Consider the following 17704-nt stretch of genomic DNA (forward strand, 5'->3'; position numbering starts at 1 on the left):
TGGATTTTGTAAAATACCTAGGTAACTTTGGCATTGAAGGGATAAACGATCCAGTCCGTTTGTAGTTGAGGAAAACCCCAACAGCCAGAGCTCCAGTAATGATGATGATAATGACTGCGAGCAAAACTGCCACTGCTGCAAAGACACAAAAGTAATAATAATAAATAAATAATATAATAAAAGTGACTATATTTAGATCAAATATGAACAGATATGTATTTATTTATTTATCCAAAACACAAAACAATATTTCCACTATTGTGGCTTTTGCCCTGTAAGTTAAAAGCGTTTGGAGGTAACGTTTAGTGTTGCAGTTCAAAAAGCTCTTTATATAAAACAATGTTTGATACACCCTCCATACTGCTCAGTTTGTTGCACTAATTGCACCCGTATCGTAAAAGTGTCATGTGAAATAATTAAAATGAACATACCTGTCCCAGCAGGAGCACTTTTCACTTTCCCCATTTCACAATAACTGCCCAGATACCCATAAGGACATCTGCAAAACATACACCATAACCTCTTCTCAAAATGTACACACAGTAAAGAGTAAATCCAAAGGGAGAAACAAAAGACAGGGAATGACTTCTCGTGATGAAGACCACTGCAGCCAGACTCACTTGCACTTTGGAAGAACCTCCTCATCAAAGTAGCAGGTTCCACCATTCATACATCTACATGCAGGGGGCATTGTGACAGCGGCCTCAATGGCTGCAAGAGCGAAAGCCAAGCATAAATAAAACATATAATTTAATAAAAAACAACATGTCTCACAGCACAGTACCAGAAATAAAAAAAATAGCAGCCATGCAAATATCAAGAGTGGATATGATGCGACACATAAAGTGAGAAACAAGTCAGTGATTAATACCTGCATCGCAGACATTCGAGTCAAACTGAACCGTAGAGGAGCCTTGTGGGCAGCTGCAGGTGTAACCTCCAGGACGCAGAAGGCACAGGTGACTGCACACACTCTTACATGGGTTGCTCACTGAACACAGGGGGAAATCATGAACATAAGAACTGATACAAACACTCAGTTGTGTATTAAAAAACAGAAACAGTCATGAAGACAATATATTACATATGATCTATTGTTATTACCTGTGAGGTTGTGCCGATGCTGCTGGTAAATGCGGACTTGTGTGAGCCAGGGGTTGATGGTTAGGACCCTGACTTTATGACCATTCCCAAATTTGTTAGTCCGCCATACTTCCCCTTTCTCTTTAGTGGTCCAGTACACGTGACCTTCAAAAACATCTAAACTGTACGGGTTCCCAATGTCTGCAAAGAGAAAACCAAACAGTGTAGTCTGATATCAACGGACACTTTTCTTGAGTGGGCTGATGTTTTTACCTCCAGATGTGACGATTCTTCTGTCTGTGCCATCGGGCTTCATGGATTCAATTATGTTTTCTTTTGAGTCACACCAGTAGAGCCTGTTTCCATTGGTATAGTCCACAGCCAGTCCAGTGGGCCAGCCCAAGTCCTCCTCACCTACAAGCACCTCTCTGTGCTGCCCATCCATCCACGCAGACTCGATTTTTGGACGTCTGCCCCTGTCTGTCCAATACATCGTGCTATCCCAAAGAAATAATCCAACATTTACTACCCCACGTTGAATAAATAAATAGAAATAGTAGACATACCCAAGAGATGGATTGACAACAATAGCAGCAGGCTGATCAAGATCTGTGTGGATCAACCATTTACGGTATCGGCCGTCCAGCAAGGCCACTTCAATGCGATTGGTCCCCGAATCTGTCCAGTAAATGTGCCTATAACATGAATACATGATGAGAAATAATCTAAAACTACAGTAGAGAAGTAACTGCTGAATGAGTCTTTTACCCGCCAACCCAGTCCACGGCGATGCCGTCAGGGTTTGCAATGTATCTGAGATTTAGATCAACCTCTTTCACAGGATTGTTGCCGTGGTCGTTGAAAGTGGTCATATAAGCCCTTTTGATAGTGCCAAACTGAGATCCACGTCCAAGCACTGTCCAGTAAACCACACCTACAGCCACAAAATGTCCATTAGTTACACTCTGTTATATATTGCATGGTTTTGTGTAGATAGACTTACTGAGGCCTTGTCTTTCAGGGTCCCACAGATAGTCCAAAGCTTGAATGTGCTCTGCATTGTCCACATAGTCTGAATACTGCTCATTGGATAGGTTGAAACGGCGAATTCGAACATTGTCTGGCAAGAGTAGCACTGGTGGGTTTCCTGTGAATATCATAAAGTGATCAGTGTCAAATAACTAATCTGTAGTTTAAATGTAGTGAAGCCCTGTGTGACAGTTGTTAATGTCAGTCCTTACCCTGGGCAGCACATTCAGTACCGCGAGGTTCACCAAACGACTCAAATCCTTCAGCACAGAAGCATTCATAACTGCCTTTTGTGTTCTTACACTCCTGTGGACATGTGCCATAGACTTCACACTCATTTATATCTGTGACAAAGATTATAGCACAATAAGTTAGTGATGTGATATGAATGAGAGGAGCCACTATCTTCATTATTGTATAAACGTCTGTTACCTTCACAGTTGTGTTTTTCAGTTTCCTTTGGTGTATAGCCTGGCCTGCAGGAACACAGGAAGCCTCCCTCTGTTAGGTCAGTGCAGTTGTGCTCACAGATGTTGTGGCTGCATGTGTGTCCGCTGCCCTGGTCTAAAAACAGACAAACAGCTGACAGACAAAGTATATAACCACTATTCATGTGCCTGTGTTTGTGCACGTACGGCAGCCCAGCTCGTCTGACTGGTCCCCACAGTCGTCATACTCATCACAGGCGTACTGCAGAGGGATACACTGCCCATTACTGCATTTGTACTCTTCTTCTGAGCAGGGTCCATGTGTCGGCGTCATGCCTAGATGTAAACAAGACACCGTGTTACATCATGTCACTACATGTGGTCTTAAGATTGCCGTCATAAACACATACAGTTTTCTTGTCTCTCATCAGAGCCATCACCACAGTCATCCACAGAGTTGCACAGCTCGTGACTGTAGATGCAGCGGTTATTGTCACATCGGAAACGAAAAGGAGTCTCACACAGGATAGTTGCTGAAGGAAAAAAGTAAATACGGACAGGATCAGTATTTACACAGTATAAAGTACATAAACATATCATAAAAACAATATATAGATAAGATAATGATAATGTATTCTTTCTAAAACATATGTATTTATGGACTGCTGTGTTATTACATTAACTGTATGTAATATTTGATTTGGTCCTGGTATAAATTTTGTGACTGAAGCTTTTTCTTACAGCACAAGTGGAGCTCCTCATCTGAACTGTCCCCACAGTCATTGTCGCCGTCACATTTCCACTGAGGCTGGATGCACACGTGGTTTTTGCACTCAAACAGGAACGGAGGACAGTATGTGCCATTGGGATATCGTGTCGCTGAAAGACAGAAGTGTGTGTTAAGCGCAAGTATTTGAATTACATTCTATTTTATTAGACAAACGAGCGCGTCTGGTACATAATGCCATTCAAATATAGACAGTGGTGCTGCAGCAGACACTGACATAACATAAAACTTTATCAATAAAATCAACTCACGGCATGACATTTCATCTGTATAGTCCAGGCAGTCAGCATTTCCATCACATTTGAATCGTTCAGCAATGCAATGTCCACTGCCACACTGGAAAAATCCAGAATGACAAGAGCGCAACTCTGCAACACAAATAACACATGATACATTTATATTACAAGTAGGGTGGTCAAAAGTATTGATACCCAGATAATATGTGATACTAAAACTAACATGAAAAATAGATGTTAATTTAATCAGATTTCAGTATTGAAAAAAAATATCCAACAGGACAATATTGGACCTTTCTGGTTTGCTTAGGCCCCAAAATACTAAGAAAGAACCAACAGTTTGTGTTGAGTCTAATGCAACAATCACTGCGATATCAAAATAATTTTCAACTATTGAGCTTTTCTGTTAATATTGGCATCAAGTTTGAAATTGACGTGACATTACTATGATCAAAGCGCCATTATTTTTTAAGTGAATTATTTTTGAGTTTGTTTTTTGCACTGGGACAGAAGTCATTTATGAAGATTATTCTAAATGAATGACTTTAGTCTAGGATCTATGCATTGGGCTTTATTGCCGGTTTGTTTTGTGCTGCCTGTGTTACTGTTCAGGCCTGAACAAAAAGGTTTCACTCACCACAGTCCCTTTCATCTGAATTGTCCTCACAGTCGTTGTCATGGTCACAGACCCAACGGTCAGGAATGCAGCGAAGATTGTCACAGCGAAACTCACTCTCAGTGCATGTGCGCGGAGCTGAGAAAAACACAACACGACTGAGTACTAATACCTGACCTTTAGGATGCTATTCATATTTTTCAGTGGACAGATGTTTGGAAAAACTTTTTCATATAAGTAACCTTAATGCTGCAACATAAAATCACATATTTTGAACTCTCACACTCTCACTGTGAATATCATGAGCTCATAACTTCCATCATGATTTAGCATTCGCCGTTCCCTTAATAGAAACTAAATGATCCTTTTAACTGGCATGTTCTCAGACTTGTTTAAATTCTAAGGGGGCAAAGGGTGACAGACTCCCTCACTCCTAGACTCTGACGTACTGAGGACAGGCTGTTTCTGGCAGCTGATAAGGCACTCACTGTCCACCAAAGTGTTGAGCCTCTTACAAAACCTCCCCACATCTGATAAAATGATAGCAGGTCTATCCTTCACCATAAGCACTCCTTTTTATTTGAACAATACACAGGTCCACATTAAAATCCCACATTATATCCACAAAGTACATATACTTAAATTATATCAACATGTGTGAATAATCTGTTTAATGTATTCAGTAAAATAAATGATGTGTCAAATAAATGATGTCTCCTCTAGCTGTAGGTTGAAGATGACTAAAATCCAGTCTACAAAAGAAAATGGAATCAGATCAGGTACTTTAAAAACCACTCACAGCAGCTGCGTTCATCAGAGTTGTCCCCACAGTCATCGTCTCCATCGCATTTCCACCTCAGGGGAATGCAGCGGTGGTTGTCACAGCTAAAGTCTCCACTGGGGTCACAGGTCAGGTCATCTGACAAAAAAAACATTTTAGCATTTGAGGCTTTCCAACAAAGTACTGTACAGTATGTAAAGCATGGTAAAAATAGGTCAAATCTTCCAGCTACAGTGTTCCTGAACAAGCCGAGACCCAGTAGAGGTGGGCAATATATTCATAGTTAGTTAATATCATGTGTGTGGGTGTATGCATTTTTTTTTAGATTGTCCTTGTCACCTTGTCACCCCTTTAATCAATTGAGTCAATAAACTCACCCTGTATAATTTCTTTCCTCACTTTTTTCAAGGTGAATTAAAAGGAAGACATTTTGGGAGTGTCTCTACTTGGGACATAGATGCTGTCCCATGGAAACCACCTCTCGTATGTCCGAGTGTTTTTTTACTATACTGTGGACTAAATAAGTATATCCAGGACAACGATAGTGACAATGATAGTGATAGTAATGACAAAAATGAGTAATAATAATAATAATAATAATAATGATATGACAATAAAGTGTACCTTTACCATGACTCTTTTGCTATTCTCCTATTTAGTCCAAATTCTTATTTTGACCACAATAATTGTTATGGACAAGACTGAAAGGTGGAAAACAAATGCTGTTTATCAGTGGTGAGAGAAGTTATATACCGGTATATATAATATATATATAAAAGATATATTGGGAATGTTTTGAAAGGAAATATGTTCTGCATTTGAATGACAGATAAACAGCTGTGATTGGTTCAATGTCAGCCATGACATGTTATATATGATGGTCCTACATCGCAGAAGGAAGAAGGGGCTGGTGCACCAGCCTAGATAAAGCCAGCAATAACTTTGTATCAGCGTAAATAAAAGTGTTTTCACAAGTCACACATTCACACAGATAGGCACTTGATACACTAGTGTGTAAGCCAAGAATGGTTAAATGCCTTGCCCAAAGGCCCAAAGGCTCAACGGCAGTATACACATTAGTATAAGCAGGAATTCAAACATCGTTCAATGGTAAGGAAACATCACAATCCAAGGGGATTGGAGGGATATTTCAATAATGATGAAAATGTCAGGCATCTTGCTTTTTAATTAAAGTGTAATCATCAGAGAGGGAGTGAAGCAGCATGCCTAAGACAGATGGGTGACCTCCTTCTTCTGCACTATTCAGTGCACAGGATAAGAGCTCATGGATGAGAAGCGCAGACGGGAGAGGAGCGGAGGAGAGCTGTCTCTACCACACGGTGCTGGGGGTCAGCGATAGAGCTGTGTTAGCCAGTCCACCTGGCCCATCTGCTACATTCTTACGGGAAGATTAGCACGGATCTCCCCTCCTGCTCCAGCATGGCACTAATGGAGCAGGGCCTCTGATAAGAAATGGGAGGGTCACGGCGAGTGTGTTTAGTTCGTACCAAAGTACAAAGAGACGTGTGTGAACCCTGCCCCCATGCAAGGACAGAGCAACAACACTCACACACACATACACATGTGCAGAGCCATACGTGTGGCAGATCATAAATCTGCAGAGAGGAAGGGAGTGGCAAGTGTCGGGGGAGGGAGAGATGTGAGACATCTCCATCAGCACCTCCCACCACCTTACTGTGCAACGTGCGCAGGAGGCTGAGGAGCAGCTAATTGCCCTTCACTCATGTTTAAAGCACTCACTCTAGTCTAAGTGAAGTTTAAGTCTTGCAGGATTTTTTTTTTTTTTTTAAATGTTATCAGTTAACTCAATATAACAAACACACTGAGTTAGTATACTGCAAGTATACTTTTGAGATGGCTGCACAATTTTTAGCAAATGAAAGGTTTCGAACTCACCACATCCCTGCTCATCACTGTTGTCTCTGCAGTCATTGTGGCCATTGCATACAGCCCAGAGGGGCACACAGCGGTAGTTGGTCTGGCAGTCAAACTCAGTGTGGTTGTCACAGCGATATGTTGGCCCCACTGTAAAATGGTAAATCATAGGGAGGCATAAGTTCTCATCAAGATCAACATGAGGATGGAATATGCACAATATTTGACAAACTCTTTTGTTAGACTGCAAGCCTTTCTGGAGGTATAGTTTGTATTTACTTACTGCACTCTTCCAGTGGTTCATCAGAGTTGTCCCCACAGTCGTCGTCCACGTCACACTTCCAGTTCTGGGGGACACAGCGCCCGTTGCGACACTTGAACTGCCCTGGTCGACAGGTCCTAGTCGAGCAGTGGGCTGGGTCTTCATCAGACTGATCTCCACAGTCATCCTCACCATCACACTGCCAAGACTCGGGGATGCAGCGCTTGTTTGCACACTGCCATTGGTGAGCTTCACACTGGTGGGTTGCTAAATGAAAGACAACCTTTACCATAAATCTGCATAGCATTGTGCACATTTTAGGTTATTAGGTATTTCTGCCATAGCCTACCACAAAGCACTGGGTCTTCATCAGAGCCATCGGGGCAGTCAAGGTGAGTGTTGCACAAGAAGTGGGGGCTGGTGCAGTTCCCATCGTTGCACTGAAACTGTCCGAGCCTGCAGTGGTGAGTGGGGCATGTTGGGGTCTCGTCTGAACTGTCTCTACAGTCTGCCTGGCCATCACACTTCCACCAGATGGGGATACACCTGTGGAGCGAAGGTCGCACATGAGCAAGGAAACAGTGATCACTTCTGATAACAGTTCTGATGATAGTTTTTCACAGTAATGGTAATTGACAACCTACCTTTAATTGATACCTACCTTTAACCTACCTAAACCTGATTCTTAGATTCAGTAAATGCCCTCTGTCCTTGGACTCATGAACACTTCATAACACCAATCACTTTGAACAACTCACTCCAACAATACTTCAGCAATACAATCATTTATTTGCACTTCTAGATTCGTTCTGTTCATACTGTACATTTTTGTATTATATACCGGTCTATGTCTATTTTTACTTATTTACATTTTAGCATGCCTTTATTTGGTCATAGTTTATAAATTACTATTATTATTCACTGTTTTTTGCTTCACCATATTGTTGAATCAAAATACTAGTTTGTGAATTATGTTCCAAATTTTTCCCCCCAGATTTTCTAATCATATTTTTCAGATTTAAAATTTCAGAATTAAGTAACAGAAACGCAAACCTCTCCCTAAATATTTCTAATTTAACTTTACAGAGAGATGAGGGAAAGGTTTAGAATCAATTTTACATTATTGTCCAAAAGCATGATTAATAAATAATCAACATCACTGAGGGGTTTTCAAGATCACAGAACTAAAGCAAAACTGTGCCAGGGTGAACTGGAATAATATTGTATTTCAATGTTAATGTATTTCCTATAACAGATGATGGCCATTGTAAGCAAAGAGGCATTTAAGAGCAGGTGACAAACCGTTCATTGTCGTTGCATCTGTACTGGGTGCTGGAGCACGCAGGGAGGCAGCGGGTCACACCTCCGATCTGCACACTGAGGAAGTGGTCCGGGCATTCGCAGATGTGTTCTCGCCCTCCGTGACTGATCAAGCACAGGTGAGAACAGCCGCCATTGTTCACGGAGCAGGGATTGTTTACTACGAGAGGAAAGTCAGAGGGTCAAGTCACCATCACGGGGCAGACACAGGGCAGCAATTGTTTGACTTGAAAATGTAGACTGAATAACTGAATGGTTTTAGCTGCGTTCACAATTGTACACACATCGAAATTTACTCTTGAACCCAGAATAGGAAAGATTTTAATCATATATTAATCATATTTTGACTTTCAAGTGATGAACAATTTTTCACTTTTTTTATCCCACTTTTTTACATTTTTTTAATTTTGCATTATACATTTACATTGTGTTTAAATTACAAATGTACCTTTTCAATATTTAATGCAAAGAGTGTTCAAGCCCACAAATTCAATAGTCTAAATATAGAGTGGAATATTCATAGTAAATATTTGTATCTTGATTCATTGTTGACATTTTTCACTCATATCGAGCTTAACTCTGAATTTAGACTGTTGAATTTGAGGGATTGAACTCTCTTTTGTACTGAATATTTAGAGAGTAAATTTGTCATTTTGAATTTTAAACTGAGGAAAACACAATGAATTCTGCAAACTTTCGCGACTGGAATTCAAAACAGAACCCATTCTATATTTTATTAAATTAAAGAAATTCACCAGTATTTAAAACTCAAATCCAGATGACTAATATCACTACAGGGACAATAAAGTGTCCCTTAACCTTAACCTGGACAAGACTAGATCATGACTAAACCGGAACAGGAAACCGGACCAAACCTAGTCTACATTAGGATTAAGACTCTAAGAAAACGTACCAATAGGCTGTCTGTAAGGATGGCACACGTGGATGTCGAATGGCCTGTGAGTGGTGTTAACTAATGCTTCACGTCCAGACCCGTCATATTTGTTGCCCTTCTCTATGGTTCGTGTGTTCCAGTCCGTCCAGTATAAAGTGTCCTCAAACACAGTCAGAGCAAAGGGATGTGGCAAATTCCCATTGTAAACCGTGTGCCTGTGCCGACCATCCAAATCTGAGAATCTGAAAGAAATGAATCGAAATTAGCAAGGGATTTATGGACAGTTAACAGAAGAGGAATAAACTTACTCAATGTAGTTAAGATGTGCGTCAGACCAGTAGAGCTTGTCGTTAGTATAGTCAATAGTGATACCGTTAGGCCATGCTAACTTTGTGGTGATAACGGCTGTTTTGTTGGTTCCGTCCATCCCAACACGACCAATAAATGCTTTGTCTCCCCAGTCTGTCCAGTATACAAACCTAAAGAAAAATAATAATAATAAGGATGTTTGGATGGAATTGAACACTAAAGCACAGCAAGTCATACAATTAGAATCATGTAATCCATATGTTTAGAACATAGCTTTAAATAATTCAATTGCAATCACACATTATCTTCCTGTTTGCTAAAAATGTTGTCAATTATTATTAAATTGCGCATGTCAACAAAAGAGATGTTTAAAGTGCACTATGTAACTTTTCAAGGGAGGAATCCACCACCAGCTTGTCTCCATGGAGATATCTTTGTGTTACCTGGAATGCTCCACATTAAACTAATCTCTATCTTGCATTTATTCAGTTACAGGTCATTTATAAATATTGTGTTTCCTTTTCCACAGATCTGATCTGTATCTTCGGCTGGTGGCATCCCGTGCTTGCTCCATGGAAACAAGCAGGTAGCCACCCTCCACCAGAAGAGTTACACAGTGTACCTTTGAGTTATTATTATTTTTTAAAAAGGGTAAAAAAGGGTGCTCTGAACATTTTATCGTGATTCACACTTGCACATGAACCAAACCTAAACAAGATGTAAACTTAGATTAGATCAGGACGAAACAAGGACTAAAACTAGGTCTAAAATGGGCTAACTTTAGGACCAAATAATAATGTGAGCGCACCCTTAGACTATTTAATAAACACATGAAAAAAAGACAGCGACATGAACATTCACCTACCCATATTTTGGATGCAAAACTAGTGCCCTTGGGTTCTCAAAGCAGTAAGTATTATTGGCATCCACACAGTGTTCAGCTAGCTTCCTCACAAAGCGTCCATCCAGCTCGCTAACTTTGAGACAGTCCAAGAAGCTGTCCACCCAGTAGAGTTTCCTGGCGACCCAATCCACTGCCAGCCCCTCGCCGTGGAGCACGCCGTTGACCACCACTTCTCTGTTGCTGCCATTGAAAGACATTCGCTCAATCGCCCTGCGGTTTACATCGATCCAATACAAACGCTTTTCCACGCGATCAAAGTCCAATGCCACCACACTGGTCAGGCCCTGCAGGATGAGGGAGTAAGCTTCCCCATCGGTGGACAGGTTCCTCAGATAGTAGCGGTTGCTGAAGATGAGGTAAGGAGCGATGTTGCTGTTTTGGCGACAGCGGTGTCCGTCGGGCTCGCGGAGGTATCCCGGGGCGCACTTGCACACGTAGGAGCCCACAGTGTTCTCACAGATTTGGCTGCAAACGTGGGGGGTTTCGGCACACTCGTTCACATCGTCACACGTTTTGCCGTCGGACATGAGGCTGTAGCCCGGGCGACAGGTGCAGATGAAGCTGGTGGGTGTGTCAGTGCAGTTGTGGTCACAGTTGTGAGTAGATAACTCTGTGCATTCATTGACACCTACAATAAAAACATAGTATGAATATTGTTATGAGCAAAGTTGAAATTATTATCACATTTTTACCCAACTTCTCTTGCCAATAATAAACCAAAGTACCGGTAATAGGTGCATGACTACATTTCTCCTGTGTAAAATGTATTGCATTTATATTTATATATTTAATTTTAGGTCATTGAGATTAGTTACTGTAATCATTTTTGACCTAGTGTTAAATTGGATCTCAAGCATGGGTATTAGGGCTGTAGTCGACTAAAGAAATCCTTGGTCGACTAAAGACTGTGGATCACACATATGACACTGGCAAAGCTCTAAAAATTATTAGGATTCGATTGTGTAAGTCAGGGGTGTCCAAACTTTTTTCACCGAGGGTCACATTTTGAAACTTATATGGAGCAGAGGGCCACAAACAACCCGACAATGTTGAATTTGAAAGTGAATACTGAAAGATTTTGCATTTGGCATTGTTTGATGAGCATCCACACCTTTAATAATACTTGGGACTTTAATAATAGGTTGTTATCACATAAAAATGCTTGAATTCTTCCAATTTCATAGTAAAAAGTACTACTTTTTGTTGTTTGGACCAACTTAGCAGGAAGCCAGAGGGCCAACAAAAACTTATCTGCAGGCCGCATTTGGCCCCCGGGCCGTAGTTTGGACGTGCCTGGTGTAAGTGAAAAGGCAGATTATACTGTCCAGTCACTCCAAAAATGCCGCTAACTCACCTAAACAATTCATTGACTACTCAAAAAAGAAAATACTCAAACAAGTAAAACTAAATCAAACAAGTAAAACTAAATTACTACTAATTGGTACTGTCCTAGGTATATAGACATTTTGAGTATTAATGCCAACTTTTTTTTACACATTTGTGAGCACAGTACAAGCAGTACATTGCATATTTCTGACTGACTCACCGCATCCCTTCTCATCGCTGTTATCGTTGCAGTCATCGCTTCTGTCGCACACCTTTTCCAGTGGGATACAATGTCCGTTTTCACACCTGAACTGTCCTGGGGGGCAGGTGGGAGCTGGAGTATGGCACATGTGTTCCTGTTCATCTGATTCATCTCCACAATCGTTATCCCCGTCACAGACAAAATCATGGGATACACAGCGGCCATTTTGACAGGTAAACTGGTGCTGCTGACAGGGCTGGTAGGTGCAGCTCTGCTCATCACTGCTGTCCCCACAGTCATTGCGTCTGTCACATCTGAGGTTGAGAAACAATATTTCAGTCATACTGGCTCGGTTTTGGTACTTTAAACGGATTTGAGCCTATGTTTTACCTGTATGAGCTGCGTATACAGAGGCCGTTGCTACAAGTGAACTCATTGACGCCACAAGATCTCCGCGAACAGTTTTGATGCTCGTCCAACGCATCCGTGCAGTCTGCATCGCCGTCACAGACCCAGTCACGAGGAATGCACTTTCTCTGGGGCGGCTGGTTGTTCACACAGGTAAACTCTGAATCCGAGCATCTGCGATTTGCTGGGGAGATATTTTAAGACGTTAAGACGGCTGTAGGTCAGTGTTTCAACTGGTGATTGACTTAAGCTGATGACTTTAACTTCTGGCATCTTATTGTTAAAAAGACGAAGGGTACAATGCAACAAGTGAAGCAGGAAAAATCAGGAATGTCAACTACTTCCTCTAAACATCTGTAACTGGATACTTAAGAGGCTGGCGGTGGTGTCAAACCAGAAGGCCTCCAAATCACTACTTTCAAATTGGCTCAAGTCTAGTCTGAAAGTCACGCGACAATTCCCTATAAAATAAAACGGTCCTTTCAAAGCCATACCACAGTTGTGCCGCTGGTCCTCATCACTCATGTCACCGCAGTCATTGTCCCCATCACAAATCCAAGATGACGCAATGCACCTCCCATCATCACAGCGAAACTGCTCAGCGCTGCAAGGTCTAGGACGAGGGGTTGCTGTACAAATGAAGACACATAACTGATATTAGCCGGCTGTTTATCACTGCTTGAGTACATTGTAGATCGGGAATTGTTTTTAATGATCTCAGTGCGTTCCCCCACAACTTTTCATGCTAATAAACGGGTGCAATTAAACTTTGGCAGAGCTTTCATTATTGTCATGGCAACTCCACATTCCCATGCATGGTGAGTTGTCTAAACAAAAGCCAAAGTGAAGCTGGCTAACCACGGCTGGACAAAGGGAGGGGGAGGAGCTGTTTGTCGCCGCACTCTGAGGGGCGTCACTGCGGAGGAATGTGGACCACAATGGGAGGCCTGACTGACCACATCCCCAACAAAGACATACACCACTGAGTCACTCCTGGATGCGTCTCTAACGTCCCGCACCCGCACACGGATGCAGACACCGAGACAGTCAATAACGGAGCAGCTGATGACGGGGGAAGGGCCAGACTACTCACTGCAGGACTGGGGTTCATCAGATCCATCGGCGCAGTCCGCTCCTCCATCACAGTACCAGTGAGCAGGGATGCACCGCCCGCTAGAGCAACGGAACTCACTCGGGGAACATGTGGCCGCAGCTGTGGAGAGACGAAACCGATATATAACTGGACTAATGGATGACAAGAATATACAGAAATTTAAGTATTAAGTTAAGATTTTCTGTTGAGAATAAATAAATAAATAAATAATACAGACATACATACATACATATATACATCCATGCATACATAAAAGTGTACAGCTACGTTTTTTTTTGCTAAATATGAAAAACAGGTTAGGGTATAAAATATAGATTTCAGTAGGGATATTAGGGTAATCAGTTTTAGACCCTATCCTTCAATGCAGTTGGGGAAATCTGTTCCCAGTGCTGAACCAGGGGACCCATCTCTAGATCTTGAACAAGCTTTGCCCAGGATCACCTGAGCTGGTGGTTTTTTACTCTTCTGCATGATTTTAGGTTGACGGGAGCCCAAAGGAAACTCTCCCAGACAAAGTGAGAAACAGGCAGACTCCACAACATAAAGCTCACTTGGCCCAGGAATCAAAATAGGAACCTTCTTTCTGTGAGGCGAGAGTACTAGCCACTAAGTCATCATACTGTTGCTGTCCTAATCAATTTGGTTTATCAGCTTTGTATTATTAACGAGAACCAAGAAACCAATTATCATCATAAATAATCACTTGCCTGGATTGTGGTTAATTCAGTGCTAAAACCAGTAAATCTAAACATTGTCATTATCTTTACTTTGCATTTATCCTACTATTTAAAAGTGAACTCACCGCAGTGTGTAGAGCTTTCATCACTCATATCCCCGCAGTCGTTGTCTCCATCACACAAATATGAGCGTGGGATGCAGATGTTGGTAGACTGGCATTTTGTCTGCTCTGGTTGACACGTTCTCTCAGCTAGAATAAAAAAAAAGAACAACTACCATTTGTTAACATGATCAATATAATTATGTTATATTTGTTAAACATATTTCCAAACGTACGGCAGTTCTGTTCATCGGAGGTACCGTTATCGTAACAGTTGTTGATTCCGTTGCACACGTATTCTTTGGCAATGCAGCGTCCGTTACTGCAGGTGAACTCGGCATTGGGATCGCAGGGTCTGAACAGGCAGCCGTCCTCATCACTGTTGTCTCCGCAGTCGTCATAGTGGTCACAGCGGTGGTGGTAAGGCACACAGCGTCCATTACCACAGGTGAAGACCGTAGGATCACACGTATGGAAGGCTGACAATCATGAAAGTGAAGTTAGCATGTAAAAAGGGGCAAAGGAAATTTCAAATAAAAATGTTTTCAGCCTTTACCTGACAAGCTAATAAAAGATGATAGCATCGGAGGGACTGCATGCAATAAAGTAAGTGTATATTTGATTTGTTAGTTTAAATAATTAGTTCAGGAATGGACTGTTAATAAAACAAGCACCTATACACACCATCATTTTTAAAATAGATCTTGGGTCCTTAGGCAGCAAAAGATTTAAATTGAGAAAGGAATCTTGTTAGTGTTAGTAAATATATTGTAGAAAAAGAAAAGAAAGGTATTGTTTTTGAGTGAAGCAACGGCAAGCAGAGTAATGAAATATCTTACCACACACTCGCTCTAATTCATCACTGCCGTCTCCACAGTCATTGTCGTTATCGCATTTCCACTGGGCACGGATACAGCGGCCGTTCATACAGGTGAACTGGCCTGGTTGGCAGCGAGTCCCGTTGTCAAGTATACAATGTGTATTATCAGCCAAATACCATCGACCCTCTGATGGACACTTGCATTCAGCTCCACTGGGCCCTAAAGGAAAGCCAGACACAAACAGCAAGTTGAACACAATACAGATTATTGGTTTACTTGGTAAATTCACAAATCTAAACAAAACTAGATAAAAAACTAGATAGAAGTGTATTTACCAGGTGTGCAGATGTGACTGCAGCCTCCGTTGAACTGCAGACAGGGACTGTTACACTGCTGTTGTTTGTGGCTGGCTAAAACATGGATGTCCATTGGTCGAGATGGAAGGTTCTGGACCATCACTATTTGGTCAGACCCGTCGTACTTGTTGGCTCTGTAAATGCTGCGGGTGTTCCAGTCTGTCCAGTAGATGAACTGGCCAAACATTGTCATTGCAAATGGATAGATGGCTGTGCTTACAATGACCTCACGGTCAGAGCCAATAAGAGAGGATCGTTCAATCTTCTGTCTGGTGTACAGCAAAACAATTATGAGAGCAAAGAAAAAAGACAGACATGCTGTTTAAATGAAACACTGTTGGATCTTACAAGCTGGCATCTGCCCAGTACAGCCGTTCCTCCTCATAGTCCAACGTTAGTCCATTAGGCCACACCAGACTGCTGTTTACAATCTCCACTCTAAAGTTTCCTCCTAATGTGGCACGCTCAATCTTTGCATGAATTCCCCAGTCTGTCCAATACATGTATCTGGCAAACAGAAGAGACTAATGCTCAGTTTAAAGACTTTCATCTTAGCATTATCGAGAGTACACCAAGTAAGTCTTACCCCCTGCAAGGATCCAGCATGATCGCTCTTGGTCTAGAAACATGAGCAATAACAGTCTTCTGTGAGCCATCCACTGACATGGAGCTAATACTCTGATTCACAAAGTCACTATAGTAAATTCTCTTGTTTATCCAGTCATAGGCAATCCCATCAGGAGCCCCGAGGTCTGTTGAAAAAAAATGGTTGAAGGTAGTATGTTGCAAATCTCAGTGAAACTGTGAGAGTGCAGACTGTGTTAGGCTCACCTGAAGCCACCTCTACAGGGGCTGATGTAGGGGAAGACAGGCTGATGTAGCTTATTTTGCTGGCCCCTGATCCTACACTCTGTGTGAAGAAGACCCTCTCATCGGCCAGGTCAAAATCTAGTGCCACTGAAGTGGGGGGGACATTAACCACAGGAAAAGGCAGAACGTGATCCTCAGGATTCAGGCGTAAGCTGCGCACTGTGCTCTCTGTGGTGTAAATTAGGTAATCATCTCGAGAGACTACACAGGTTTCATTATCTGCTGCAAGATTTCCAAAAGCACAACTGCATTTCCTATCCTGGAGACCTGAGTCTGACCCCGGAAGAGCAAAGCAGAAGTGGGCACAGCCTCCATTATCGACCATGCAGGGGTTGTGATTGAGCTCTTCTGCAGTAGTGGGCTGGGTTCGCTGGTCAAAAATGGTGACGTCCCTTAACATGTTAACATTATCTCTAATGACCGCAGGCTGTTCAGTGTTGCCTGGTTCTTTGCTTGCTTGAAACACCTTCTTGAGGTTTCTATCCACCCAAATAATGCTGTTCTCAAATACAGAAATCCCATAAGGAGTTGGGTAGCGGCTGCCATATCTGACTATTTCTGTATCTCCTCCATTAGAGCTAACTCGAGCAATCATATCCAGAGAATCATCCACCCAGTACACATAACCAGCAAGCCAGTCCAGAGCTAAACCTCGAGGGGTGATTATTCCTGATGACACTAATATTGTACGGTTGGTACCATCCAAAAGAGCACGCTCAATTTTGGGATTTTGACCATAATCAGCCCAGAATAAAAATCTGTTTTTGGGGTCAACCACAATGTGGCGAGGCATGTCCACTTGGGTCTTCAGAAGAACTCTGCGGAACGTGGTGTTGATACGAAGGACTTCTAAGTATGTCTCTGTCAGGAAGGCATTTGTGAAGTACAGGTTACCTGAAAAAACGGACATACATATGGTTATCTATCTCCTCAGATGAAAGGCCATCTTACTGCTCCAGGATTGTAATACTTAATTTTGTTAAACTTTACCTGCTGCCCAGTCAACAGCAATGCCTCGAATCCCATTGCGTCCTATACCAGATGTGATAAGGCTACGTAATCCTGAGCCATCTGGCTTTACACGTCTGACCCCATTCTGTGCAGCTACTGTACTGCTGAAGTCACACCAGTAGATGAAACCAGACGCCATGTGGACATCAACATGTAGTGCATTACGACCTGCACAAGCAGAGAGGGGATTACATTTATATAAACAAGCTATTATAATAACAATACATTAAGAATAACAATAATGCTGATTTATATATGTATTAGAGTTGACA

At 42.0% G+C, this 17704-nt stretch overlaps 1 protein-coding gene across 2 annotated transcripts in view; it reads right to left on the minus strand.

Annotated features, from left to right (window-relative positions):
- lrp2a (low density lipoprotein receptor-related protein 2a) overlaps nt 1-17704 on the minus strand; it is a 36876-nt gene that overhangs the window by 1204 nt on the left and 17968 nt on the right. Inside the window, exons 38-75 of one of the 2 annotated variants that reach the window (XM_072444406.1) lie at nt 17412-17600; nt 16383-17315; nt 16138-16303; nt 15900-16058; nt 15531-15820; nt 15214-15414; nt 15059-15085; nt 14931-14966; nt 14611-14853; nt 14399-14524; nt 13576-13695; nt 12977-13111; nt 12465-12666; nt 12093-12388; nt 10508-11174; nt 9642-9812; nt 9352-9575; nt 8421-8598; nt 7468-7664; nt 7140-7385; nt 6878-7006; nt 4979-5098; nt 4201-4317; nt 3579-3695; nt 3282-3419; nt 2951-3073; nt 2748-2876; nt 2545-2676; nt 2325-2456; nt 2087-2230; nt 1852-2017; nt 1650-1778; nt 1357-1580; nt 1105-1284; nt 872-991; nt 621-711; nt 432-499; nt 18-135 (exon numbers count right to left, since the gene is read on the minus strand). In XM_072444406.1, coding sequence (XP_072300507.1) covers nt 18-135; nt 432-499; nt 621-711; nt 872-991; nt 1105-1284; nt 1357-1580; nt 1650-1778; nt 1852-2017; nt 2087-2230; nt 2325-2456; nt 2545-2676; nt 2748-2876; nt 2951-3073; nt 3282-3419; nt 3579-3695; nt 4201-4317; nt 4979-5098; nt 6878-7006; nt 7140-7385; nt 7468-7664; nt 8421-8598; nt 9352-9575; nt 9642-9812; nt 10508-11174; nt 12093-12388; nt 12465-12666; nt 12977-13111; nt 13576-13695; nt 14399-14524; nt 14611-14853; nt 14931-14966; nt 15059-15085; nt 15214-15414; nt 15531-15820; nt 15900-16058; nt 16138-16303; nt 16383-17315; nt 17412-17600 — 7183 coding nt within the window. The remainder of the gene's footprint in view (nt 1-17; nt 136-431; nt 500-620; nt 712-871; nt 992-1104; nt 1285-1356; nt 1581-1649; nt 1779-1851; nt 2018-2086; nt 2231-2324; nt 2457-2544; nt 2677-2747; nt 2877-2950; nt 3074-3281; nt 3420-3578; nt 3696-4200; nt 4318-4978; nt 5099-6877; nt 7007-7139; nt 7386-7467; nt 7665-8420; nt 8599-9351; nt 9576-9641; nt 9813-10507; nt 11175-12092; nt 12389-12464; nt 12667-12976; nt 13112-13575; nt 13696-14398; nt 14525-14610; nt 14854-14930; nt 14967-15058; nt 15086-15213; nt 15415-15530; nt 15821-15899; nt 16059-16137; nt 16304-16382; nt 17316-17411; nt 17601-17704) is intronic. The other variant, XM_072444407.1, reaches the window with a different exon arrangement.

Source organism: Eucyclogobius newberryi, unplaced genomic scaffold, assembly GCF_026437365.1.
Source record: "Eucyclogobius newberryi isolate DKJ021-1_F unplaced genomic scaffold, fEucNew1.0.hap1 SCAF_14, whole genome shotgun sequence".
Lineage (NCBI taxonomy): Eukaryota > Metazoa > Chordata > Actinopteri > Gobiiformes > Gobiidae > Eucyclogobius > Eucyclogobius newberryi.